The sequence below is a fragment of the Cololabis saira genome, chromosome 12 (assembly GCF_033807715.1).
Source record: "Cololabis saira isolate AMF1-May2022 chromosome 12, fColSai1.1, whole genome shotgun sequence".
NCBI lineage: Eukaryota > Metazoa > Chordata > Actinopteri > Beloniformes > Belonidae > Cololabis > Cololabis saira.
In genome coordinates, this window is record NC_084598.1 from 14,816,968 (window position 1) to 14,843,135 (window position 26,168).

General features: G+C 47.5%; 1 protein-coding gene across 1 annotated transcript in view; it reads right to left on the reverse strand.

Annotated features, from left to right (window-relative positions):
• The window catches only part of itpr3 (inositol 1,4,5-trisphosphate receptor, type 3), a 66,338-nt gene that overhangs the window by 14,699 nt on the left and 25,471 nt on the right, over positions 1–26,168 (reverse strand). Inside the window, exons 11-42 of the mRNA XM_061735652.1 lie at positions 25,883–26,025; positions 25,079–25,178; positions 21,846–22,006; positions 21,624–21,765; positions 21,247–21,411; positions 20,984–21,156; positions 19,910–20,029; positions 19,603–19,684; positions 18,888–19,003; positions 18,554–18,805; positions 17,220–17,364; positions 16,982–17,126; positions 16,682–16,896; positions 16,420–16,540; positions 14,367–14,421; positions 14,115–14,280; positions 12,533–12,700; positions 12,345–12,419; positions 11,749–11,868; positions 11,436–11,558; positions 10,865–11,065; positions 10,649–10,764; positions 9,311–9,446; positions 8,987–9,112; positions 7,648–7,773; positions 7,447–7,567; positions 7,175–7,356; positions 4,845–4,993; positions 4,650–4,758; positions 2,839–2,932; positions 2,463–2,638; positions 691–850 (exon numbers count right to left, since the gene is read on the reverse strand). Of these exons, the coding sequence (XP_061591636.1) occupies positions 691–850; positions 2,463–2,638; positions 2,839–2,932; positions 4,650–4,758; positions 4,845–4,993; positions 7,175–7,356; positions 7,447–7,567; positions 7,648–7,773; positions 8,987–9,112; positions 9,311–9,446; positions 10,649–10,764; positions 10,865–11,065; positions 11,436–11,558; positions 11,749–11,868; positions 12,345–12,419; positions 12,533–12,700; positions 14,115–14,280; positions 14,367–14,421; positions 16,420–16,540; positions 16,682–16,896; positions 16,982–17,126; positions 17,220–17,364; positions 18,554–18,805; positions 18,888–19,003; positions 19,603–19,684; positions 19,910–20,029; positions 20,984–21,156; positions 21,247–21,411; positions 21,624–21,765; positions 21,846–22,006; positions 25,079–25,178; positions 25,883–26,025 (4,483 nt within the window). The remainder of the gene's footprint in view (positions 1–690; positions 851–2,462; positions 2,639–2,838; positions 2,933–4,649; positions 4,759–4,844; positions 4,994–7,174; positions 7,357–7,446; positions 7,568–7,647; positions 7,774–8,986; positions 9,113–9,310; positions 9,447–10,648; positions 10,765–10,864; positions 11,066–11,435; positions 11,559–11,748; positions 11,869–12,344; positions 12,420–12,532; positions 12,701–14,114; positions 14,281–14,366; positions 14,422–16,419; positions 16,541–16,681; positions 16,897–16,981; positions 17,127–17,219; positions 17,365–18,553; positions 18,806–18,887; positions 19,004–19,602; positions 19,685–19,909; positions 20,030–20,983; positions 21,157–21,246; positions 21,412–21,623; positions 21,766–21,845; positions 22,007–25,078; positions 25,179–25,882; positions 26,026–26,168) is intronic.

Genomic DNA, 26,168 nt, shown 5'->3' on the forward strand with positions numbered 1-26,168 from the left:
ATATTTACTACATGTACAGAACGATTTGAACTGTAAATGATGTACATGTTTGTACCGAAATAGATCCTTTCCTAACGGTGTCTTTTAACACGGCAGCAACTTTGCTGATTAAAACGGGACAGAACCAAGAGAAAATAACCGGTATTTATTTATCTATTTATCTGTTTGAAATCTGCTTCTACTATCTGCTAAAGAAGAAGTAGCGTATTTTTCTTTGCATTTATTTTGTGGTAGTTTTGATTCTAATTCTGGTAAAGCGCCCCGAGCGAGCGGTAGAAGAAAAATCCACAGAATAGCCGCACCTTTGTATAAACCGCATGGTTGAAAACCTATGAAAAAAGTAGCGGTTTATAGTCCAGAAAATACGGTAAGTAAATAAACGAGCATTTGTTCTGTTGAGGCATTAAAATGAAACAAATGCAGCCTCAGACGTACCACAGTATGACTGTGGACGCATTATCACTGCTTTCATCAGAACCAAGAGGCTCGAGCAGATCGACCTCAGAACGATGAGAAATAAACGAATGACCAGTCCAGACCTGAACCTGACCAAGACGCTGTGGTGGGACTTTTAACAAATGTCCTCACCTTTTACCCGTCTCCGTTTGTTGAAAACGAAGACGGCGTGTGCTGCTCACTGAGGTGGCATTTATCTCATTTCATATGTACTTTTGAAAATATAATTCTCACCAGTCTCCAGCTCCTTCTCGCTGGCCTTGTACGTCATCTCACTAACGTTGACAGAGACCGTCGCTTTGATGTCCGTCTGGGCTTCTTTCATCCGGTCGTCAAGGACTTTGAAGAACTTCTCCGACTTGTTGTCGCCCATCATCAGTTTGTAGAAGGAGTTCTGCAGAGAGGGCGCGGACAGGCAGGGTTTTAACCCGGAGAACAGGCTCCACCACCACTTAATGTGGTCCAAAACAAAGAAAACATGTCCAACATCGAAGCCGAAACTGAGACGGACACGAGTCACGAACAAAACTATGAGCAACCAGCTAAACACGTGAATTTCTGGTCCTAATCCTGGCTAATTTAAGTCCAGAATACTGGTCTAAAACAGGGCTGCATCGTTTTCCTTTTCGGTGAAGGACAGAATATCAAACTAGTCGTCAATAAAAACTAGTGTTCAGCTCTGAGGTTTGCTTGTTCGGCTTCCTGTGGAGGGAATCTCTCCTATCTGGCTGGTTACTGGAGGGTTCTAGCAGTTCTCCAGTCAGTGGACCCCCCACGGTCTGCTCCGAGGGATCGTCTTGAAGTTGAGGTGTGAGTGTGGAGACCAGGTTTTAGGGTGCCGCCCTGAAGCCAGGAATCTCAATGTGGTGAGATGTTTTTGGCCTACTGGTGGGTTGCTGTTCACCTCACGGTGCTGAAGTGATCACCCCTCTCTGATGGAACTACCAGCAATTTGAAGTTTGAGCCCCTCAAAGCAAAAAAAAAAGTCTTAATTTTGTTCGGCACATCTTTTTTTCAGACCTGGACTGCAACTGGTCCAGTTCAGATCTCAGCGTGTGAAAAACCCAGGTCCATTCCAGGATGAGGGCTTGGAACGTCTAGCAGTTCCTGTTTGTGACGTTCACACACATCTTCCTACAACCGTCAGACGAATGCCTGCTGCAGAAGACAAGGTTTTCTCTGCGGCGACTGTGAGGAGGCTGATCCACTTTGAGCTCCGGCGGTGAACGTGTCTTTGGGTCACAGTTTAAATCCTGGAGTTTCACTGCAATGAGACGAACCGTTCGGGTTTCTGGAACATCTATCACACGTTTCGGTTTGATCAGTGCTAGAGATGCTGAAGTTCTTTTCAACCATGCTCCTACAGCTGCTTTTAGGGTGCGGGGGCGGACACTCAGGGGTGCGCCACGTTCGTGACCTGACAGGTGAGGTTTGGAGCTGTACAGGTGCTGTGAAGTTAATCAAACTTCTGAACTAGTTAGTCCTCATGAAACTATCACATGTTAACAGATGACAGGGCAGCCCTTCCTGAGTTCTGTCACGGGGGTCGACTGTCCCACAACTGTCTCATTGTTAGCCTGGACCATCTGTTAAAGACCCCCATGAAGTTCCTGTTTTTGTCCAGGAAGGCATTTGACCCCTTGACCTTTGTGTTCTTTTAAAGACTTTAAGCTAAAGATGTCTGTTTGTTTCTTCATACCAAGCCTCTTTAACTGAAAAGTCACATGTGTGACCTTTTTAAACCTCGATGTCCGTTTCTCCATCTGTTTCCTCCCATTGTCCATTCACTGTTCCTAATATGGTAATGTTCTTGTCAAAGTTTCTCAATAAAAGCTGATGCAAAGGAGGAGCCAGCAAGCATTTGTCGAGAGCATCCGAGAGGGCCATGTTGCTCTGCAAGCTCCGACTTTGCTTCCTTTCTGCAGAAGGCCTTAAAAATCATTCTAACAGCCTCTGTGTCTTTCCTTGTTTATGTTACTTTGATTTGGAAGCCAACAGTGCGTTACCTGTATCTCTGTGTTTCCTCCCTCCAGCAGACAGATGGCCAGCTGGATGCTCTCCTGGAAGATCTTGTCGTTCTTGGTGCTCATCACCAGATCTGTGAACAGCTTCGTCCCTCCTTCTCGGTCCAGGCGACACTGGCTGGCCACCACCATCGCCGAGTCGCGTTCCTGCTCACCACCTGACACACAAACGCACCACGGACGTGCCGCTTCGGTGAGATGAATTTGAAACATTTCATTTTGGCCAACTCCAGTCGCCTTTGCCAGAACAAACCCTGCAGCTTACTCCTGCTGGAACCTTTCAGGGGGGTTCTACTGAGAGTGTCGGACTAACAGAACCGGGTGGAGCAGGTTACTTCTGAAGTACGAGGCAGCTCACCTGCAGTTACCAGCTCAACCAAGTCGTTCTTCGGGTTGTTCTTCCCGTTTGGAAACAAGTAGTTCTGCAGCAACACTTTCCGCAGAGCAACTCCCTGAAACAGAGCATCAGGAGGAGACTTCAACCGCTGTCCTGACCCAGTAAACATCCACAAAGATCCATAAACAAAGAACCATGAGAAAAAGAACATAAATACAGATTAAAATCATGACAAGTACATTTATAGAGAAAAAGGAATAAAACGGATCCCAGAACAGACGAGTAAAACCAGTAAAATTAAACTAAAAGTCATGAAATAGCTTGGTTTAACTTTAATAGCGTGGAGACTGGGAGCACATTTAATATCAGGACGTTTATTCCATCTGTGTGCAGCATCGTAGCTAAAAGCTTTTACGACCTGTTTGGTTCTGACTGGGTCCTGAAGACCTCAGAGTCCTACTTGGTCACCGAGAAGATCAGACATGTCTTCTGGCCCCATATTGTCCACCTGAGGACGAGACTGAAGTGGACTCTGCAGGTAACAGAGCAAGTGGAAGGAGCTCAGACCAGGACTGGTGTGTCAGGTTCCTGGTTCTTGTTAGAACTCCGGCAGCAGAGTTCTGGTTCAGGTGAAGACCTGACAGGAGTCAAGTCTGCTGGAGGTGAAGACGTGGAGGAAGTCCTCTAAATGTGGACCTCAGATCTCTGACTCTTGATGTTTGTTTGAGGAGATAAAAAGCTGTTTTAGTCTCAGTGCGGCTGCTGAGGACCAGGTCTGAGTCCTGACCTGAGTCTAACTTTAGCCCTATCGACTCAAGCTGGGCAGCAACTTTTATTCTCTCTTGTTAACAAATAAGAGTGTTTCTGTCTTGATTTAACTGAAGCTAGCTTGATTGCATTCAGCGATTCCGACGCTGTAGGCGGAGTCTGATGGACCAGGGTCATTTGTTAGTGAGCCAGGTAAATGGTGGCGTCATCTGCATCGCTGTGGTGAGCAACATTGCTGTCGTGGGCGATCTGACCCAGAAGAAGCACAGTGGTTGAATAACAGGGGTCCAAGAATGGTTCCTTGAGGGACTCCACGGGTCATGGGAATAAGCTCAGATTTATTCTCAACCTCTTAAACAAAGACGTTTCCGCCTTCAACATATGATCTGAAGCCACTGAGAACCGAACCTGATAACCTCAGCCAGTTTTCTGGTCTGTTTGGAAGGATCTTATGGTTTATAGCCGGGGTGGCCAGTTCTGGCCCTCAAGGGCCGCTGTCCTGGATGTTTTACATGTTTCATGCTCATCATCAGAGTGTCATCAAAGGTCTGTGAATGTCATTTGTCTCTTGTTGAAGCAGAGACATATCAAACCGGCAGGACAGCGGCCCATTGACGACCAGAACTGCCCAGCCCTGGTCCACAGCATCAAAGGCTGGACTGAGATCCGGGAGCACAAGAACAGATGTTTTACACAAATCGGTGTTCAGATAAACATCATTTAAGAACTTGATAAGTGCCGTCTCGGCGCTGAGGTTATGACAATAATGCAGAGACGTGTCCTCCAGTCCTCCTGCAGGATAATCAGTTCTGCATAAAAGTCATCTCAGTCTGTCAGAATAGCGGCTGGTGGAGTTTGTAGACATCGGCAGGTTGTTTCTGAAGTTTAAGATCACCTGACACGGAGCAGGTTTCTGAGCAGGTGGGAAATGGGGAGGGATTCTGGAAACTGGACCCAAAACAAAGTGACTCAGAACCACCTGTACTCGATCACAGAGGTGAACCATCTGTAGTCACTTCAGATCTCCTTGACTAGTGATCCCACGGGGTTGTGAGTAAACCAACCTTTTCATCAAAGTCCAGCGTCCTGATCAGCATCTCCTGCAGCGTCCTCAGGACCTTGATGCACAGCTTCTCCTCAGAGGACATCAGAGCCTTGGTGTGCTGGATCAACCTGCACATCACACACAAACACCATTTCCCATTGTGCCTCTGTCACCTCCCATCATGCCTCTGTGTGCTTCTCTTCAGAGAACCCACTTGGAGATGAATACTCCGGCCTCGCAGCGCTGCCATGCGTCGGTTCCCTCCAGGAACAGCAGCTCCGGCTGGTGGAGGACGTCCACCAACACCGACAGCTCAGCGTTCACCAGCGGCTTCAGGCGCTCCTCCAGAGTGTTGATGATGTCCTGGAAACACACGTCAGGTGGAGATGGTGTACAGCATGTTGGTTTTTTTATTGAAGATCTTGAAGAACTTTAGTTTTTATTTGGACATTTGGTTATTTTGGAGGAGCAGATGCCTTTAACTATGTGGACCTACTACATGGTCACGAGAACTTTAACCTGGTTTCCATCCATCCATCCATCCATCCATCCATCTCTTAACCATCCATCCATCCATCCATCCATCTCTTAACCATCCATCCATCCATCCATTTATCCATCTATCCATGTATCCATTCTCCAGCCATCCATCCACCCATCCATCTCTTAACCATCCATCCATCCATTTATCCATCTATCCATCCATCCTCCCACCCACCCACCCATCCATCATCCATCCATCCATCCATCCATCCATCCATCCATCCATCCATCCATCCATCCATCAACCATCCATCTATCCCTTAACCATCCATCCATCCATTTATCCATCTATCCATCCATCTATCCATTCATCCATCTATCCATGTATCCATTCTCCATCCATCCATCCATCCATTTATCCATCTATCCATCCATCCATCCATCCACCCATCCATCTCTTAACCATCCATCCATCCATTTATCCATCTATCCATCCATCCATCCATCCATCCCTTAACCATCCATCCATCCATTCATCCATCTATTCATGTATCCATTCTCCATCCATCCACCCACCCATCCATCCATCCATCCACCCACCCATCCATCCATCATCCATCCACCTCTTGACCTCTTAAAGTCCCGTTGCACCGCTAGCACCACCTGCTGCTGACGCTTAATTTGATCTCACCCAAGTCAAGCCTTTTCCTGCGTGTCTCCTTCGCCTGTCCCCAACAACCCAGCCAGAACGTCCATGTGGACTTCTTGGGTAAAAAGTGGCTTGAAACAGGGATGAAACTTGGCCTCCGTGTGGTTTCAGTACTACGGGCCCCAAAACATATGTGGGCTAGGGCTGTTCGATTAATCGATTTTAAATCGTAATCGCGATTATGTAATTAGAACGATGTTAAAATGTGAAAATCGTAAAATCGATTTTTAAAATTTTTTTTATTTTTTTTTAAACCTTGTCTGCACACATATTTATGATTGATACCATATTAATGATTGATGGAAATACCTCTCAATACCTGCGACAAGTGCCCCATCGGAGAGGCTCTTTAGTGTAGGAGGGGGCGTTGTAACATGCCACCGGGCATCCCTCAAGCCAGATGCGGTAGACCGGCTCGTGTTCCTTGCAAAAAACTTGCAAATGTGAATAGAAAATGTAATGACTGACATTACACACCTCTACCTCCTTCATGGGTTGCATTATTATTTAGCATGCAAAGACCCAGTTTAGTTTAATTAGAAAATGTCTTGTTTTATTTAATTGGAAATATAACTTACTGTATGTTTGCAAGTGCTGATTTGCTGATTTTTTTTTCCAGAGATAAAACTTTATATTTTATTATATTTCTTAAAACTTTTTTTCAACTTTTTTTACAAAGTTTTGCACTTTATTCATTCATTTTTTGTTTAATAAGAGCAAAGTTTGCACTTAAAGCCCAATGGGGCAAATGTTCAATAAAAAAACAGCATATTTGAAATCATTTCTTTGCCTTTTGTCAATTCACAAAATAATCGTAATCGAAAATCAGATTTTGAGAGAAAAAAAATCGAGATTTTATTTTTGGGCAAAATCGAACAGCCCTAATGTGGGCGAAATATTCCGACCCATAAGGGATACAAGTGTACTAAAAGGACAAGGGGTAAGAAAGGGACAAACTGCGTGGATCCCACATATTTTCAGCTTAACCAGCTTTCAAACTTATGAAGACCAGACAGAACACAATTCCAATTAGCAACTGCTCTTCATCATCACCAACAACCTCCACAGCACCACGATCCAGAGTATGATGATGATGAATTGCACTCTCGAGGGCCTTTCAGAATAAAAGCCCAACGGCTGCGCAGTTCACTGGGTCTCATGGTCTTTTCTATTTTAACTTTTGTTCAAAATGTAAAAACAAGTGATCTGAAGAGTGCATGAGGTGTACGCAGATGCATGTTTTTTCTTGTCTAGTGGTTCAGTGTGATGATAAAGATTTATGTCTTTAAGGGGTAATGAAGCCAATCTCACTCCTGGATCCATGTGTCCCGGTTAACTGGAGGTTTGCGTACCTGCAGCTTCTCTATGATGTTCTTGTAGTCCCAGGGGTTGCTGGAGGCGATGGGTCTGGAGGAGCGTGACGTGGACTTGTAGCTGGCGCTGGATCTGGACAACAAGCTCATAGCCGAAGTGGACAACATGGAGCTGATGTGAGCCTCCAGCTCCAGAGGAAGAGAGATGGACCGGCTTTTAGCTGAACGCAAAGACAGAAATACAATCAGCATGAGTATGGATGAAGGAACTTTAGACTTTAGATTTCTGCACTTAAAATAGTGTGTTTTACCCGTCATAGCCAGCGTCTTGATGCAGGTCTCCACCTGTGCTCGGTGCTGCTGCTGCAGCCAGGGACAGTCCAGCAGTCTGACGGACGACTGCAGCAGCTGGACGACGATGGTGTGATGAGTCTGACGGAAACACAGAACTCATGTAAACGAAGTGCCGAGGTGAACCCTGAGCTGTCGGGCGGCTGGATCATGTGACTCACCTGCAGAGAGGTGCTGTTTTCAGAGAACGGGGAGCTGAAGAAGGCGTTGATGGTGTCAAACACCACGTTGATTATGTATTTCTCCAGGATGGGATCAGTAAGACGTTTCTCGCGCTTATTACAAACCTGCAGAGGAAAAGAAAGGCCACCGTGACAGATACACAAATCTCAGTCAGCCAATTCACCAACAACTCAGATACAGCTGGAATCAAATATGTTGATGACCTGCTATGTTTGGTTTTAACTCATCTGTCACGGCAAAGAAAAACATCTTCATTACATCACCTCTCCACCGGGGTGCTCCAAAGCTCGGTACTTGGGCCCCTTCTCTTTGTCATATACACCTTTGTGGACCAGATTATTCATTAACACGGATTCTCATATCACTGCTATGCAGATGACACACAACTCTACCTGTCACGACCTCCGGACGACCCTGAAATCTCTGCACGACTCTTAGCTCATCTCCGACCGGTCTACATGGATTAAGGATCACAGCCTTCAACTTAACTCCATCTAAGACTAAAGTCCTGGTTATCGTTCAGCCTCGACATGAACATAAATATTGGCTCTACTATAGTCACTTCCACGAAGGTGACAGAGAACCTGGTGGTCATGTTTGAGCCCCCGGTTATCCTTCTCTGACCACATAGCCTTGACGTCCCAGTCGCGTCGCTTTGCTCTCTACAACATGAAAATATGACCGTCCCTGATCCAATATGCAACTCAACTCCCGGTACAGGCCTGAACTGCACTTGAATGAGGTCTCAGCTCTCTGAACGCAGGCTTAACTGCACCTCCTTTGTGATCTGTGATGTGTGTAGTCCTCTGCTGTAAGTCACTGCTGAGTTTAATGTAACATGTGAGCAATCATCTGCTGACTTCATAAATAAACTACTTCCATGTCTTTATAATCAGTCTTCAGAGTGTTGCCTGGTTTTTCCAGCTCAGAGTCGGCCGGTCGCTACGTCATCTTCATATGATGGGTTTACTGAGCTGCCCTGTGTTGCAACCGTGTTTTGGTTAGGTGGAAACGCTCTTTACGGTATTAAAGTTGAGGTTTTCCCTGTTTGTTTGGCGTGCTGCAAGTCTAAATTAAGGATTTATGAGATTTTTAAGTGCTTGCATGCGATTCCTCTGTAACAGGAGATAAAATACCATGAAATCTTTGACAACTTCATGATGTCACAAGCTCTGCGGATTAACTATCCGTTTCTCATTTTTATTCCCTAATGTGCATCATTTCGCTTTGGTTTGACTGAGTTGATGCAGAAAAGTTAGTAAATACAGGAGCACCGTAAGTTGTGTACTGGAATGGGGCCAGTGTTGACATGGTTACCCGAGCCATGTCCACTGTGAAGTCCTCGAACAGTCTCCAGATGTGGTTGGACGTGTAGATCTCCTTCATCTCCACCTCCGTGTCCACGTAGCAGTGGTTCACAAAGTTCACGTAGGCGGTTTTCACCTGTACACACACACACACACGTTAGTGTACGGAGGTGTTTGTGTCATGGCTAACCCCCCCCCCCACACACACACACACACACACACACACACACACACACACACACACACACACACACACACACACACACACACACACACACACACACACACACACACACACACACACACACACACACACACACACACACACACACACCTCTGTGATGCAGTCCTCGTGGGTCACCACCCGGACCACATCCTCCAGGGGCAGCAGCGAGGTGCACTTGATCTCCGTGTACACGTTCTTCCCCTCGGCGCATGCAGCCAGCAGCTCCACCAGAGAGATGTGGTACCTGCACAGGAAACACACCCCGCCCGGTCAAAGACACGTCCCTGGAACCTTGCTCGGGTGAAGTACAGAGTCAGAGACTTCATCCACTGTCCCCTTAAGCCGGATCTGCGTTAAACCAACGCAGAGCACACGCCGTTGCCGTGACGCCGTCTTGAACCCTTCAGACTTCTCCGTCACTACCCCCCGAGACCGCTAGTTGATACTTTGTTTAGCTTCCGTTTTTTTCTGGTCAAAGTGAATCAAAGGGATAAGTACGGAGCCCCTAAAGGGACATGGATTTTATTTTTTTATATATAATGAGTTTTACGTGTGCACGTGAAACATTTAAGTGAGCATGTAAAGTTGTTTACGTGAGCACGTAAAACGTTTATGCACTCACTAAAAAGTTTCACGCGCTCTCGCAAAACTTATAAGTGAGTGCCTAAAAGTTGTTCTACGTGAGCGCGTAAAAACAAGTACATGGGAGTATTGCTGGAACAGGAGACCCTCCAGTTGCGCCCTGCTCTGTTTATGAATGGAAATTACATTACAGGATTTAGCTGAGCTATATTTTAACCTGGGACTCCATTATAAGGACATTACCACTTTGCTTGCAAGTAAACAACTTTACGTGCTCACTTAAAGGTTTCACGCGCGCGCGTAAAGTTCATTATAAAAAAAAATTAAATCCGTGTCTCTTTAGGGGCTCCGTAGATAAGGACAACTATTGTCCAAAAAAACAAAACAACCCAAAAAAAAAAAAAAAAAAAAAAAAAATCACACACACACGAAGAAAAGAGCGCTGAAAGTTCACCACTGCTTCACGAACCGGAAACGGAAATGCATTGCTACCAAGCAAACCAATCACAGCCCTCTCGGTCTGCGTTGGGTCTGCGTCACCCTAACGTGTAGTTAAATTTTTGGGAGGTGCACGTCAGGCTACGGCGTAGGCTACGGAGAGACTCCTACGTAGCCGCGTACCCTACGGTGTAGGCTCTGCGTTGATTTAACGCAGAACCATAATTCAGCCTTTAAACGTCTTGGATGATGATGATGACGATGATGATGTTTAGGAATCAGGACCCTCTGACAGACTTTTATGAGCCACTCTGAACCAAGCTAACTGGAGGCTCCTCTGCGGACGCACCTGAAGCATCCTCAAACAACTGTTTGGAAACATACCTCCAAATTAGCTGCGTTGTGACTTTAGGTTGCCGTGGTTACCTGAGCGGGCTGCTCTCGCTGACGCCCTCCCTGCTTTCAGCCATCAGCTCCAACATGACGTTAAAGGAGGCTTTGTCGTTGTAGAAGACGACCACGTCCTCACCGGCGTTCGTCAGCTGCAAGGAGGCACAGAACAACGTGACGTCGCCGCGAACGAGGCGGAGCGCTCTGGCGTAGCGGTCTGGCAGGGCACCGCCCCTCCTCCCCTCACCTCACCTCGGTCATGATCATGTCCTGGCACTTCTTCACGTACTTGCCCTCGGCCTTGATGATGGTGTGCAGGAAGTTGAGGTACTGGACGTGGCGGCCGTGCGTGGCCAGGCAGTGGATGAAGTGCTGCAGGACGCTCTCGGAGATCTCGCTGCACAGCTGGTAGTTGTTACTGAAGATGTGCTGCACCGTCTCTGCTTCCAGCAGCTGCAGACCCCCAGGAAACATGCAAACGACATTCATTAGGCCACCACCCACGTCCCCATCCACACCACCCAACGAGGACTCTTCTATTCGCTCCGGCTGTGGCAGAGGACCCCATCCCCTCACACACCAGCTTCCCCTCTCCAGACACCAACATGACAACAGACGTTGTGCTACCGAGCTACCGAGCCTGCAACCACCAGCAGCTCAGTGACTTCAGACTCAGAACTCATCGCCACCACGGTGAAGCGCTTTAAAAGGCAGCCTGAAGGGGCATCAGTGAGAGTTTGGCGGCGTTACCTGCTCATTTAGCTTAATGTTTAACAGTTTATTTCCTTGAGTAGCCTGCTGACATCTTAGCCTAACAGCGTACCCCAGGGTTGAGGAACAGGTTGAGGTTCTTGTGCAGCAGAGCCTGGTTCTCCTGGTTCCCCATACAGAACCTCTGCAGGAACAGGTGAGTGTACTTGATGATCTCCTGCATCTTCACGTCATTCTGCACACAAAGAGGCAAGGGACAGAGTCTGATTCTGCAGATCAGTTCTTCTTTCATCTAACGGTTCATTAGTCCTGAACAACAGCCTCGGAGAGCAGAAGTGAAGAGAGCAGGAAACTAAAAATCACATCAAACTCCAACAGTCAGACCCTGAGCATCTGTTCCGATTACTTTATTTTGGCGGTCTCACCTTGTCGTAGGACACCTGCAGCAGGTCCAGCATGACTTTATGAGCTCCCATGTTCTTCAGCAACCTCTGCTGCTTCTTCCAGACTCCGATGCTGCACATCTTATTCAGCCGCTCCAGGATCTGCAGCGACACCGAGGATGGACGGCGGGTTGAGGGCAGTTGAAGACAAAAAGATGAATCAAATATTTCACCCTGACCGTCTGGCAGGTACCTAAATATCTATCTATCATGAAAGGGATTTTATTAACACTTAAATCCCCATTTATTAAATAAACTCAATGTTCATTAGAGCACTTTTTTATAGAAAGACAGGGCGCTTGTCTGTGGGGTTCCACAGGGCTCGCTGTTGGGAAAACTGGTTTGCTGTTTACACACACTGAAAGATGACTGTATTTTGTTTCTAACAAGTTCAAATGGGTTTATTTACAGATAATATAAATGAGTTTTGCTGAAGAAAAGTGCTGCACATATTCTGTTTATCATTTGTCACGGTGCCGTGTCTGTGTTGACTCTTCACAGCCCTGCCCATACTCATTGATTGATTGACAGGTGAAAGGGGCAGAACAAACACGACTGCGACCTTCGGGGGGGCTCACCTCTTTGACATTCTGGTAGTTCTCGTTACTCTTCTCCGGCTTCTCTTTTTTGGGCGTTGCTTCCTGTGATGCCCCCTGTAGGATGCAGATAAAACAGGATGTGTCAGTCTCTCTGTACCGTATCTGGTCAGGAACTGCCCACCCAAGAGTCACGTGAGCCTGAAACTCTGACGTTTGCTGCTGCTAACCTCTCCTTTCTCCTTCTTTTCTTTCTTGTCCTTCTTCCCATCTCCTCCACCCGAGCTCTTCTTCTCCACCCACAGCTCAGACTTCTCAACCAGCGTCCGGAGGCGATCCAGGTCGGCCTTGATCAGCTTGTAGTTCTCCACATCCTGAGCTGAGATCAGCAGCTGCACCTGCAGACGGACAGAGGGGGGATCAGCGCGACTCCAACACCGCAGATGTTGGTTTTTATGCTCTGGTAAGTTCTTAAATCGACTAATTCACATGAAGGGGGAGGAGAACCGTGGAGCGTCTGATGAGGAATCTGTTGATTTTCCAGAGACACTGTGTCATCAGTTCACTGCATGAAGTCCAGCTCGGTTCTGATTCAGGTGATACATTAGCTCCAGCTCAGCGTTTAAACGCCACGCCCCCAAACCCCACCCATCTCTGGAAGGCTCCTCCCAACAAGACAACACTCCACGTCCCAAAGCTCAGCCCCTCTCAGACTGGTTTCTGAGCTGAGGCCTCCACCGCCCCCAGATCTCAACCCGACACCACCTGTGGGACGTGGTGGGACGTGAGACTCCCATCACGGGCGGGAATCCCACAAACGTCCAGCAACCGCGTGATGATATCATGTCAACGTGGACCAAGGTCTCTGAGGTCCCCGCACCAAGAAACGGAGCAGTTTTAAGGGGAGTCAACCGGGTTCTGGGAGGATGCACGTTATAATGTGGTTTCTGTCCGTCCTCGGGGTTCTGTGACGTTGGAGACCCAAATTAGAGTTGAGTTATTGACTTAGTTTTAGTTTAGTTTAGTTTATTTTCGGTCATGACACAAAAAAAAATAAATAAATAAAAAACCAAGAATAAAACTGACAACAAGAAAACGTTCAATTGTTCAAAGAAAACATAACAAAGAAGTTTCCAGTATACAAATAAACAAATAACATCTAGACCGAAAAAAGGGGTAGGCTGAAGCAAAGCTTATTATTTGCCTACCCTCATTAATTTAATAAAATAAAAGCAAAAAGTAAGAGAAAGACTGCCAGTAAAACAAATTGCCTCTGTAGGGATAACAAACATTCCTCAAAAAATAAAAAAGATTTTTAAAATAAAGGTGCAGTCTACATGTTACCATCATCCTTAAAAAATCAAAGCAAATCACCAATTAAATAAATACCCAAATCAACATCAAGTCACTCATTAATTTAATATAAGGAAATCATCCTTCTTTTCAATGTTTTTTTAAATAAAGTTAAAGTTCTATATAATTTCAAATCTATATCTAATTTATTCCATACATCCACCGCTGCCACTGTAGTGCATCTCAGTTTAGTGTTGGTTCTGATTGTTGATTTTCTGTATATTGCCTCCCCTCTGAGGTTGTAACGGAGCCACTTAACAAAGGCAGATCTCCGATATGGCTTGGCCCCTAGTTCAGTGGGGAGGAGCTGACTCTGACTCCGCCCCTCTAAAAACCACCAACCTTCATTAAATTATGTTTTAAAACAGAGCTGTTGTACTAAATGATAAAGGTTTGATCAGTTATTCTCTTTCCTTCTGGCTGACATGTCTGAGTGCTCTGTGTGTGTGTGTGTCTTACCTGTTTGAAGGTGTGCAGCACTTCCTGTCTCTGGCTGAAGTGCCTGAAGAGCAGCTGCAGCGCTCCGGACACCAGAGGAGCGTACTCGTGCATGGTGAGGTGGACCAGCACCCGCAGGAACATCCGGCCGCCTTCATCGTCCACCTCCAGGATGCTGTTCCCCTTCCTGCACACACACACACACACACACAGACTGCGTGACACACTCCTCCAGCCCGGTAAAGCAGCGGCTGAACCTGAATCTGTACGTACCCCACTCCGAACATGGCCTCCGCCTGGTCGCCGATGCGCTGCAGGTTGATGGAGGCTGAGGAGGGACAACAGGGGAGGTCAGTAATCATCACCAGGAAATGCTACATGTGAGCATCACACTTTATCCTGACTCTACCTGTCGTCTCCATGGCGACCGGCACGTCTGGCAGCATTAAGAGAAGTAACAACACAAAAGATGAAATCATCCTCAACTTTAGACTTTTATCTGACCAAAGGGTTGTTCCTTTTTCTTTTACTGGATTTAAAACGTTTAAGGGACAATTACAAGTAAAAGACTGAGCTAGAAATGAGAGCCAATGGGGTCGGTTAAAGAAAACGGTGCTACTTCTGGCACCATGAACGTACATGAAGGAACGTTGTTTCCCAAGTCAGGATGTCTCGACTAAAGGCGTGTTTCCACTAGTGGGAGTTCTGGGTAAACCCGCCAGACAGGAACCCTAACAGCGCCGACCGTCTCTTGGCCCCTCCAGCTGCCGCGTTTCCATCACACTGCAGCCACACAAGAACCTTTGACTGAAAAAAATAGTGCTGCCGACCACCAAGTGGTGGTAATGCTCATTTTTTGCAGTTCGCAAACAGCCAGCAGAAAAATGAAAAGAAGAAACACGCCAACAACGGATGCTATTGCTTTTCTTTTAAATCAATGTAGCGATTGATATTAAAAGAAACCCCCGGACCTCTATACTGTTGTTATATGACAGCAAGACCTGGACCGACTCGTTGGTCCATCCATCGTTTTTTTTCCAACTTCATCAAATTTACTCGTAGCAAAATGCCTCTGGTCCAAATTGCCTAAATGATTTGTGGTCACATGATTGTTGACGTTGAGGTTGGGCCCTCCCAAACGTCTCGGGAGAAACGAAGTGAGGCTGAAGAGCAGCGGCATCAGGAGGGAACGGCTACGTGATAATTCTGCTATTTTAAACTTAGTGATGAAGGCAGGAAACTTTCAAATAAACCGCCTCCCTGAGATGAACTTGTCCTGTCCTGAAGGGCCTGAAGAGTGACCGGACAACAATGAGGACAGCAGATATGTCACATTTATGATTTTCTTATGATTTTCTCTGAATGTGTAAATTTACAGTAGAAATAAACTTATTTACAGTTTTGGTCTCCATGGCAACTGTATGGAGGTGACGTTTATGCACTTGATGAGGTGAAATGATATAACACAACAAATGTCTTCTTGATTGACAGGTGGATTTGGTTAATGGCTAACAGTCATCCCTTTAGCTGCGTAGTGAAATGTGCTAACGTGACCTCACGGAGTCAAGGCCGTTCTTATTGTAATGATGCTGGGTTTTCTTGCTCCGTTAACCGTACTAAACAGGCCGCTGGGACCGGCTGCGAGTTGGACTGGAAGGGTCTGAGGATGAAGCTGAGCTCAGCAGCAGGCGGGCGCTCGCTTCACAGATGAAGGTTGTCACCTCGCCTAACCAGCGAGCGGCCTCAAGCTCAATGTCTGCAACAACCAGAAAACCCAGGTGAGCCAAAGGCCGAGGGTCCTCCCTGGGCTTGACTGGAGCCCCCTGGGTCCTTGTTTCAGAGCCCGTTTCAAATGTTGTTTCAGTAATGACAAAACAATCATGGATAGATGGACAGAGTGAAAGTAAGAGTTAGCATCCCAGCTACAGACGGAGCCATGTGGACCCGGATCTCAAATAAGTTAGTCAAGCTTTAGCTGCTCTAGGGTCCAGGTGGAAGCTGAAACTCTCCAGCTTCTCAAAAGTCACTCCTGTAGATACATCTGAGGTGTGGAGTAACATGAATCAGTATCAGAGGTTAGCCCCAGCTAGCCAGCCGAGCTAGAACAGCCGGCCTGTGGTAACAGTGGGGAGGGGGGCGTGTTCCACCAAGCGTCCTGGCCTGCCAGTCCCTCTCACCTGCCTCATTTTTGCATTAACTGGGTTTGGGCAACGTCGGTCCTAGCAATGTACAGACACCGATCCAATCTAGAAAGCAGCGAAGAAAGCAACGAAACACAAAGCTTTTGGTTTCGGTCATTAAGCGTGCATGTCCGCTGGATGTCTACCTGCTTGCTCCGTATTAGTGGTGGCGTCCGCGTCAGCCATGGGATAAACATCCACAAACTCCTTCTTGAAGACGGACAGCAGGAAGGAAATGCGGTAGTCCAGACGGACGTTCAGGATGAACTGATGAAGAGGAGCAGCGCTCAGTTACAAACACAGACAAGTACGTTTGGCTCCTCAGCTTATCCTCACGACTTATTCATCCAAATTTCCAATAAACGTTGGATGAAGACATGGTTGCAGCTAGCTCCTTTCATTTCTCACCTGTAATATCTCCAGTATCTTCAGCTTGGTATCCATCACTGTCAGGTTCAAATTATCAATACTGTCTTTGCTGCCTTTCTGTCCATCGAGCCCAAGCCCGCCCCCCAGACCTGAGCCCCTGGCGCCCGAGCCTCCAAACAAGGAAGGTTTCCTGCTGAGGACCATGGTGGAAACCATCTGACCCATCCCGTGTATGGAGCGCTTCACATTCTTCCCTTCAGACAGAAAAACCCATTTACTGTCTGTACCATCAACCAGATGGGTTTAATAATCAGTCGTTCAACATTGAATCAGACGTACCTGCTCCCTCATCGTGGAATATGGGGCCAGCATGTCCAAGACCCGGTCTACAATCGATGATGCCCAGCAGAGTCCTGGTGAGCCTGAGCAGCTCAAAGAAACTGTAGAAACCAAAGTAGATCAGGTGTCTGGCCAAACTCACCACCTGCGAGAAGAATGGAGGAGAGGGAGGCAGTCACAGGTGAGAGGATGAACGTCGAAGGATAAAGAAAGCTGTGAGGATGAAGAAGAAGCAGACCTCATATGTGAGCTTGTTTTTCTCCTCGTCGTGGAACGGCATTTCATCGTTCAGGACGTTGTTGAGGTACTCCTCCATGAACACCATCGTGTTGGCGAAGCGGTTCTTCTTATTGTCTCGGCTGTCATCCATGTTGGAGTCATAACTGAAACAAAACACCTGATAAAAAACGTGTCTGAGCAGGAAGTGAAGCACAACACCTGAGTGGAGATGCTGCTGGGCTACAGCTGTATGCCGATGACACCATTTTTACATCAACATTGCTGGATCTCTCTTCCTTCAAACGTCCACTTTACGTGAATTCTTTAAAACCAGTGGCGGCTGGTGATAAAAAATGTTGGGGGGGGGGGCGCACTGGCGAGTGGGGATTACAACACAACTATAAACTCTACTTTTTTTTTTTTAAACTTTGTTTATTAAGATTTTCACTTGCCTGCTGCTGGATTTTTAGGTCTGGTTGGTCTGGTCCAAGCTCCTTAATTTGCTTCTTTTCCTCCGGCGAACGCCTCGTGAAATTATTATTTTTTAACGAAACAACGAGTTTACTTTTTTTGCTGCCATTGTCTGCTGTCTTGTCGTTGTGACTCCGTTTGTATGCGAGTCAGCAGTCACTGTCAGGGGCGTGTGACTGATTGACAGCTCATGAATCAATCAGATTGGATGAAGAATGACAGAAAACACGCTTGATTGGTCCTGGTCGCAGAGAGCTGTGCCCGGAGGAGTCTTTGAGTAACCAATTAGAGACCAGCATGAAGTCACATGGAAGAAAAGTATATGAACATGCAATACACACTCATTTGGCCGGCGCCCCTCGCCATTGAAACCTATGTATTTCGGTCTGCACAAAAAACAACTAGTATGGGATGGGAAGGCTTGAAAAATTAAAAGTCAGACACATTTAATGAGTGCACAGATGTGATAATTACTTTTTATTACGTAATTTATGTGTACTGTGTCTATATTCTTTATTTTTATTTTTCCCTGTAATTTTAATGGGGGCGGCGCCCTAGCGCCCCCTATTGACAAGCCGCCACTGTTTAAAACTAAATTAACTAACTTTCTTGAATTTTCAGGAAAGGCGTTTTTTGGTGGTTGCGTCTCTAAGATCACTGTTGATGTCTTTTGCCTTCAACTTAAAATCCGTTTATGCGCCCTTTGAGCGACCCTGGCCCTGTGAGCAACGCCAGCTCTGTGAGCTGCCAACCACATTAACGGTTGGCTAATGTCGACGTGGAGTTCTTGTTCACAGCTCCATATCCTGCACATAACTGATAAGCTGGAACAAAAAAATTGACTTCTATTTGAATATTACTGCACTTTTAAAATCTACCAACTCTTTGATGGTGATGGAGGTGGGGATCTCCGTCCAGAGGCGGGCAAATTTGACGGGGGTCACCAGCTCCTGAGGGTCCCGGTCTACGTGGGCGTGGAGCATGAGGCGGCAGAAGGACGCGCGCAGGTCGAAGGGCAGCGTCTCGTCCATCATGCAGAGGAAGATGAGCTCCACGTCCAGCTGCTTGGATATCTCGTCTATGGCCAGGTACTGGCGGTCCAGACACATGCGGGCGAAGAGCTTCAGCTGGTACCTGAGGACGTGCAGGAGAAAGGAGGGCTGAGAAAGGAGGACTGGTGAGGTCTCCTCTGGCCGGCCCCCGTGTCAGAGCGTACCTGTAGTAGGTGAGGACGTTCTCGTCGTGAGCGTTTCCTTGACGTGCCTCCTGAGCCAGCTGCCTGATGCTCTTCTCCTGTCTCTCGTTGGTCTTGTCCATCCACATCAGCCACACCTAAAGCAAGACATGAACCGAAAGCTCACAACCTACGACCTCGACACTCGAGACTACCGCAAGAGTTCTTCCAGGGTTGTCATGATCTCCAACACCTAACCCTCTACTTCAACAAAGACCAATAGGGTTGCAGTTACATGTTTTTTCCATCAGTTACAGATTACAAATGGGAGATGCTGATTAGTCTGTGAGAATAGTACAGCAATGATTTAAACTCAAAAACACACAAATTGGGCCATCGATGCTCCTGAGATGTTGCTTCAATGTGTGAACATCATCTTCCTCAAGGAATTTCTGGTCCTTCCTGTAGCAAAGCACCCCCATATTATGATGTTACACCCCCATATCATGATGCAGCACCCCCATATCACGATGCTGCACCCACATATCACGATGCTGCATCCCCATATCATGATGCTGCACCCCCATATCATGATGCTGCACCCTCATATCATGATGCTGCACCCACATATCATGATGCTGCACCCACATATCATGATGCTGCACCCACATATCATGATGCTGCACCCACATATCATGATGCTGCACCCATATATCATGATGCTGCTTCACAGGTACAACTTGACCGAGAGTCCCACCTCATCCTCGTCTCCGTAGTCGTCCATCCCCATGTACTCTCCCTGAACACCACCAGACGGGGCATCTTTCGGCATGCGACGGCTGCAAGAGTCAATGTAGAGGAAAACTTTAAAGGCATCAAAAGCATCGTCTGAAACCACCGAGGAGCAGAGCTGCTCAGACTGCAGGGGTGAATATGGTTTATAGATGCACAAAAAAACTGTACATATGTCAAATAATCATTGACAAATGTCTTGTTGGTTCAAACTCAAAGAGGAAACTAGTTTAGGGAAGTTAAGAACAAGTCAGAGCTCCATCAACGCTCACTCCGTCTTGATGAGGATGTCCTGGTTTTTGGGATCCAGCACGCATTTACAGATCAGCTCCTGGGTGACGGGGATGGCCACGTTGTTCGACACACAGAGATCCGACAGGTAGTCCAGAAACCTGCACAGATGGACACAAGCGGGAGATGACACAAAGGTCATGCGTTTTTACACAAAAAGAGAGCAATCATAAGCTGTTTATCTGTGAAATCCTCTCCCACTGGACGTAGCAGCCATTTAACCCCCACATGGCAGGGTGCATGTCTGTGGATCCTGCAGGCTGCGTTGGATGTTTCTACTTTGAGGAAGTCGTGTAGCTATGCATGATCCTGTCCCTGCTAACGGCGTAACTCACCGTGGTGTCCAACCACGAGACTACGTCTCAGACGCACAGGAGGACATTCAAGATAATTCAAGATAAAAACTTGACTTTCAGATTTAACTTATCTTCTTCAATTTCTTTGTTCTGTCCTCAAATAATGAAAAATAAAAACATTACTACCAACCGCTAAGGTCCTGACTTCTGAGCTGTGTATAAAGACCTAACAGAACATAGTCATACATGTTGTAAAGAACATACGTTCTGCCGTGTTCATGTCACCTCCAGACCTCCTCCAGACCACCGAGACCTTTTCCGGGTTGGTCTGGACGGGTCAAAGGACGGAGCTCAGCTGGGAGCAGGTAGCTGCTGATAACGACTGTCAGCTAAATGCAGCGCTCATTTCTGAGCTTGAAGCTGCCGTTGCAAATGTCCGGACAAGCTGAAGGACCCGGGAACCACAACGGATCATTTAAGGACGGTTCCAACCCTCGAGTGACCATCAGTCCTTGTTTCAGATTAGATGAGATATAACTTTATTTATCTCTTGGGGAGGGATTTAGATGACCGTACGAGGACAAGGAGGCTTCGAACAGACTCTCTAGAATCCTACTGGTCAAGGTTTCCTGATACAGTCTAGGATCAGATCTCAGCTCTTAAACATCAACTATTTTCATGGACTTATGCTTCCATAAATATGTGCTCTTTCCTGTAACCCTGCAGCGGCACCCCCCACACTCAGCCCTCTGTGCGCACCTGGGCTCCCGGTTCTTGCGGACCAGGCTGACGAAGGTCTCCACCTCGGTCTTGGTGATGTGTTTCTCCAGCAGCTTGCGGTTGTTGTGCAGCAGGGCGGTGATGGTGTCCTCGGCCAGAATGTCGTAACCGATCTGACTCTGCATGACGCCAAACTGCTTCGCAATGTGTTCCTAGACACGGGGGGGGCGACAGAGAGGTGGGCGGTGGCCAATAAAGACAGTATGTACCACCACCACCATCATCATCATCCTCGTCCTCACCTGGTTCTTGCGGTAGTCCTCCTGCGAGTGCCGCAGGACTCGGTAGCAGAGCCGGAACATGTACTGGTACGGAGCGTTCTTCTGGTCGGCCAGCTCCTCCAGCTGCAGCAGCGGCCCCTCGCCTCCCCCCCGCTCCTTGAAGGGAGTCTTCAAGATGCCGAAGATCTGAACACACAGGTACGGTCAAAGACCCGGCACATGGGGGGTGCAGAAGAACTAAACTGATGGAGATGAAAAAAACTGAAAAGGAATCTGGATTTTTGGTGAGTTAACGGGTCAGGCAGCTTTAAAGAGGTTTATTTAAGACGACAAAGCTTTCAAACGTGACACGAGGATCCCCTTAAAGACCAGTGAGAAGCTCCCTGCTGTGTGCGAACCTGTTTCAGGATGTTCTGCTCCCTCATCAGCTTCTGCCTCTCGCGGTTGGGTTTGCTCATGACCACGTCCAGGACCGGCTGCTCGCTGTTTATGACGTCGGCCACGAAGAAGACCACGTCCTCCAGCAGCTTGAGGGCAAACCTGGAGAGCAGAAAGGAGCACCGGTGTAGGTGTGGACCGTACCTCACCGTCATGGTCCCCGGCGCGCGGCGGTGCGTTACCTGCGGTCGTTCTGGCTGATGAAGCCGCGGCTGAACTGATCCACCACGGTGCTCAGCATGGCGCTGGCGTCGTTGGCGAAGTCCAGGTCTCTGATCTCCATCACAGGAACGGAGACGATGGCGAAGGCCTCCTTGTCTTCTTTTGTGGGACACGTTCCCAGCTGCGGGAGGATTTACATTCACACCAAATGAGTCTACAGTCGGTCGTCGTAGACAGTGTTGGGGTAGTTACTCAAAAAAAGTAATCCATTACATATTACTAGTTACTTTTAAAAAAGTAATCCCTTACACTACTTAGTTACTGGTTGCTGAAAGTAACTAATTACATTACTAGTTACATTATTTTTGGATTACTCCGCAATATCACCTGAGCTGCACCATAACTCGATTGCCAATGAACAACATATACAGGACTGTCTCAGAAAATTTGAATATTGTGATTTTCTGTAATGCAATTACAAAAACAAAAATATCATACATTCTAGATTCATTACAAATCAACTGAAATATTGCAAGCCTTTTATTATTTTAATATTGCTGATCATGGCTTACAGCTTAAGAAAATTCAAATATCCTATCTCAAAAAATTAGAATATTCTGGGAATCTTAATCTTAAACTGTAAACCATAATCAGCAATATTAAAATAATAAAAGGCTTGCAATATTTCAGTTGATTTGTAATGAATCCAGAATGTATGACATTTTTTTTTTTTTTTTTTTTTAAATTGCATAACAGAAAATAAAGAACTTTATCACAATATTCTAATTTTCTGAGACAGTCCTGTAGTTGGAACCTTATTACTGCAGTGCCCAGATCAGCACCAGAAGTCCCGTAAAGTCCCGTAAAATCCCGTTAAAGGCTGATTTATGGTTCTGCGTTACACCAACGCAGAGCCTACGGCGTAAGGTACGGTGTGCGTTGCCGCGTACTCTACGCCATAGGCCTGCGTCGATTTAACGCGGAACCATAAATCAGCTTTAAGTCAGACAAGTGTTGCGCAACGCGTGAAGACGGATGAAAGGCAAGTTTGATTTTCTTTTCTCTTCTCCCGTAACGTAACGTATTTTTTTTTGTCTTAACGTAACGCGTTACATTACTGCGTTACTGGCGAATGTAATCTCGTTACAGTAACGCGTTACTTTGTAACGCGTTACTGTAACACCGAACACTGGTCGTAGAGCAGGACCGATGCTTCCTGAAGGCTTTGGTTCAAAGAGGCGGACCTCGTTCACAGTCCACCTGATCAATTATCCAGCAAAAATGATTGACAATCAGAAACCCTGGCTGACGGGGGAAATCCACGGGGTACCGGGAGCCCAGATCGCTGCCTCTAGAGCAGGACACACGGCTCGTCTGAGGACAGCCGGGCCCGTGGCATCAGACTAGCAGAGAGACAGTAAAGGCAGCTTGCGGCGGGGAATACAGACCATCATTTGTAAACCCCAACCACAGACCCGTCAAGGTGACATATCCCTGCTCAACTCTCTCAACAACTTCTTTGGATGGTTTGAGGCTGACGACAGCAGCCCTGGACAGAAGACACCACCCCGCCAGATGACCAGGTATTGACCAGCTTAAGGAGGTCACTCTCCAGGGTCAACGCTCGCAAGGCTGAAGGACCTGAGGACATTCCCGATCAGTACTTTATGACTGTGCAGGGGAGCTCGCAGACGTCCTCTCTGACATCTTCGATGCCTCTCTGAGCTAAGCTGTTGTCCCCGCCTGCTTCGATGGCCACCACCCATCCTTCCTTCCCTGGACCCCTACCAGTCTGCATATCGGGCCAACCGGTCCACTCAGGAAGCAAATCTCTGTCTAGGACTGAACACCTCACTGTGCAACTGGTTGCTGGACTTCCTGTCGAGACTACAGTCCAGTCAGCAGCAACATATCCAGCACAAGCATGCTGACCACCGGGGCCCCCCAAGGATGCGTTCTAAGCCCCACACTCTTCGCCCTGCTGACCCATGACTGCACACCAGGACACAACAGCAACCTCTTCGTCAGGTTTGCGGATGACACCCCCTTGGCGGGACTCTTCATCACCGACGACAATGGGTCAAACTTCAGAGAAGAGGTGAGCCAACAAGCTCTCTCTCCCGCCACCCAGCACCCTCCACCGGCCATCAGGTTTCTGGGTGTGCATCCCACTGAGTAAAGTAATCCCTCGTTTTTCACGGGGGAAATCCGTGAAATAGTAACCTTTATTTTTTTTGCAATTATTATACAAGGCTTCAAATAGCGGAGATCAGCCCCGCCCCACCGCGACCCGATTAATTGGATTTGAACGGGAGAAAATGAAAAACGATTATGAAAAAAAATACAATAAGTTCAGTAGGACAAATTGTAACTTGCGCGTATTTCACTGCTCTTCTGACTGAGCTGCTGCATCCTGACTCGCTCTGTAGCGTCTTTTTCTTCTAAAACCTGCGGTGCAGGTGTGTTTTTTCGAGAGAAGAACATAGTTACGGGTAGCAAAAAGATTGTTATAAATGACATGCCACCATCGATTATATCTGAGACTGTAATGAACAATTCATCAAAGGGTCCCGTTCTTGAGCTGCCGCTGAAGCTCATTGGCCGTTCTCAGCATTGTTGCTAAGCGACTAACGTTATTGACACAGGAAATGAAGAAGCGGGGAAACTATTTAGCCAATCAGAATGCAGAACACGATGCACAATGCAAATCCGTGAAGCAGCGAGACGTGAAAGGTGAACCGCGTTATAGCGAGGGATAACTGTACCTCTCATGGAGCAGCAACACGCATCACGGCAGCCCCTCTACTTCCTCCAGGACTAAGGAGAGCCAGAGCACCAGCCCCCCTCACATCAACCTTCCACCGCAGGACCACCGAGAACATCCTGACCAGCTGCATCCTGAGTGCTACGGCAGCCACCGCATCCTGCCACAAGACCCTGCAGTGACTAGTGAGAGCCGCTGAGAAGATCATCGGTGCCCCCCTTCCCTCCCGCCAACACATCTAGAACACCACCTGGCCCATCAAGCTCTTCAGCCTCTTGAGAACCAGCACCTTTGAACCACCACAGATCCTGGCTACTCGCTGTCGATGCACATAAAAACCATCAGCTGCACTTGATCTGATGACGGGTAAATGTCTCGATGCCCCAAAATATTTGTTTCAGGAAAAGGAAGCAGGTTCAAATCTTTAAAAACATAAAGTTATGGCGTTCCTTCCTTCAAATGTGTTTGTTTTCCTTGGCATCGACTCACCATGAGCCTGATGGGCCGCTCCTCGTCGATGTCGATGGGGACGTTGGTGCTCTGGATCCACGTGTTGGTGCACAGGTGCCTCAGCCGCACGTACGAGTTCCTGAAAGACCAAGATATTCTGACGTCAGCGTCCATTGCATTCCCGGCTGCCGTGAACTGACGTCCTTGGTGAAAGGCAGAGGGACCTGTCCAGGTGGTACTTATATTTTTATCGCGGATTTTTTTTCCCATTTTATCACCCATTGCTGCTACCTACTGTAAGTCAGTCCTGGGCATTACCATCCTCTACCTGGTCAACCCGTGGGGTCCTGCACTCAAGTCTCCTCCTTACATGAGGAGTGAGCAGGCCGCTTCTTTTCACCAGACAGGGTGGGGCTTCTCTGGCCGGACGTAGCGCGTGGAAGGATCACGTTATTCCGGCCAGATCCTCCCCGACCCGTCTGGCGCCCCGGTTGGCCAGAGGGGGCATGTGTAGCCCAGGACTGTTGCATGTTTTTGTGAGGGTTGCTCACATTAGCTACCAAGGGAACACTGGGAGAACATGCAAACTCCACACAGAAACGCCCTTTTGCCAACCCCACCCAGGGTGTGGGTGCTGAAGTCATGGGGGAACTTAACACGTCCTCAGTGCCCACAGCGTAACATGATCCTGGTTCTGTGCTGGCCTGGAAGAATCAGGAGGTGAACGCCACCTTCGCCTCCAGCTGTGCAGATGTTCTACGCCGTTTGTACCTCTTTCTAATAGCTCTGAGGATTTTTAACATCAAATGTCAGCAGGAGATGAAAGGACCAAGCATTTCCTACCGTGGCACAAAAGAGTCGGTTTTCTGCAGCGTGGTGGGGTCGAGCTCGAACAGCGAGGCGATGTCGTTCCCATGAGGCACCATCACCAGCTTGTACTTGATCCTCTCGCCGTGGGAGCGTTTGTTGTTACGGTTACCATCCATCTGCAGGGAGGCCGGGGGTCAGGATGAAGAGGTGAAGGAGATAAAGCATTCGCACTGCCGGCGCACTTGTTCAGGCTTACCACTGCTTATGTCTTTCCCTAATGTCATTGTGTTAACACCAATCTGAAATCTCCGGACCAGCA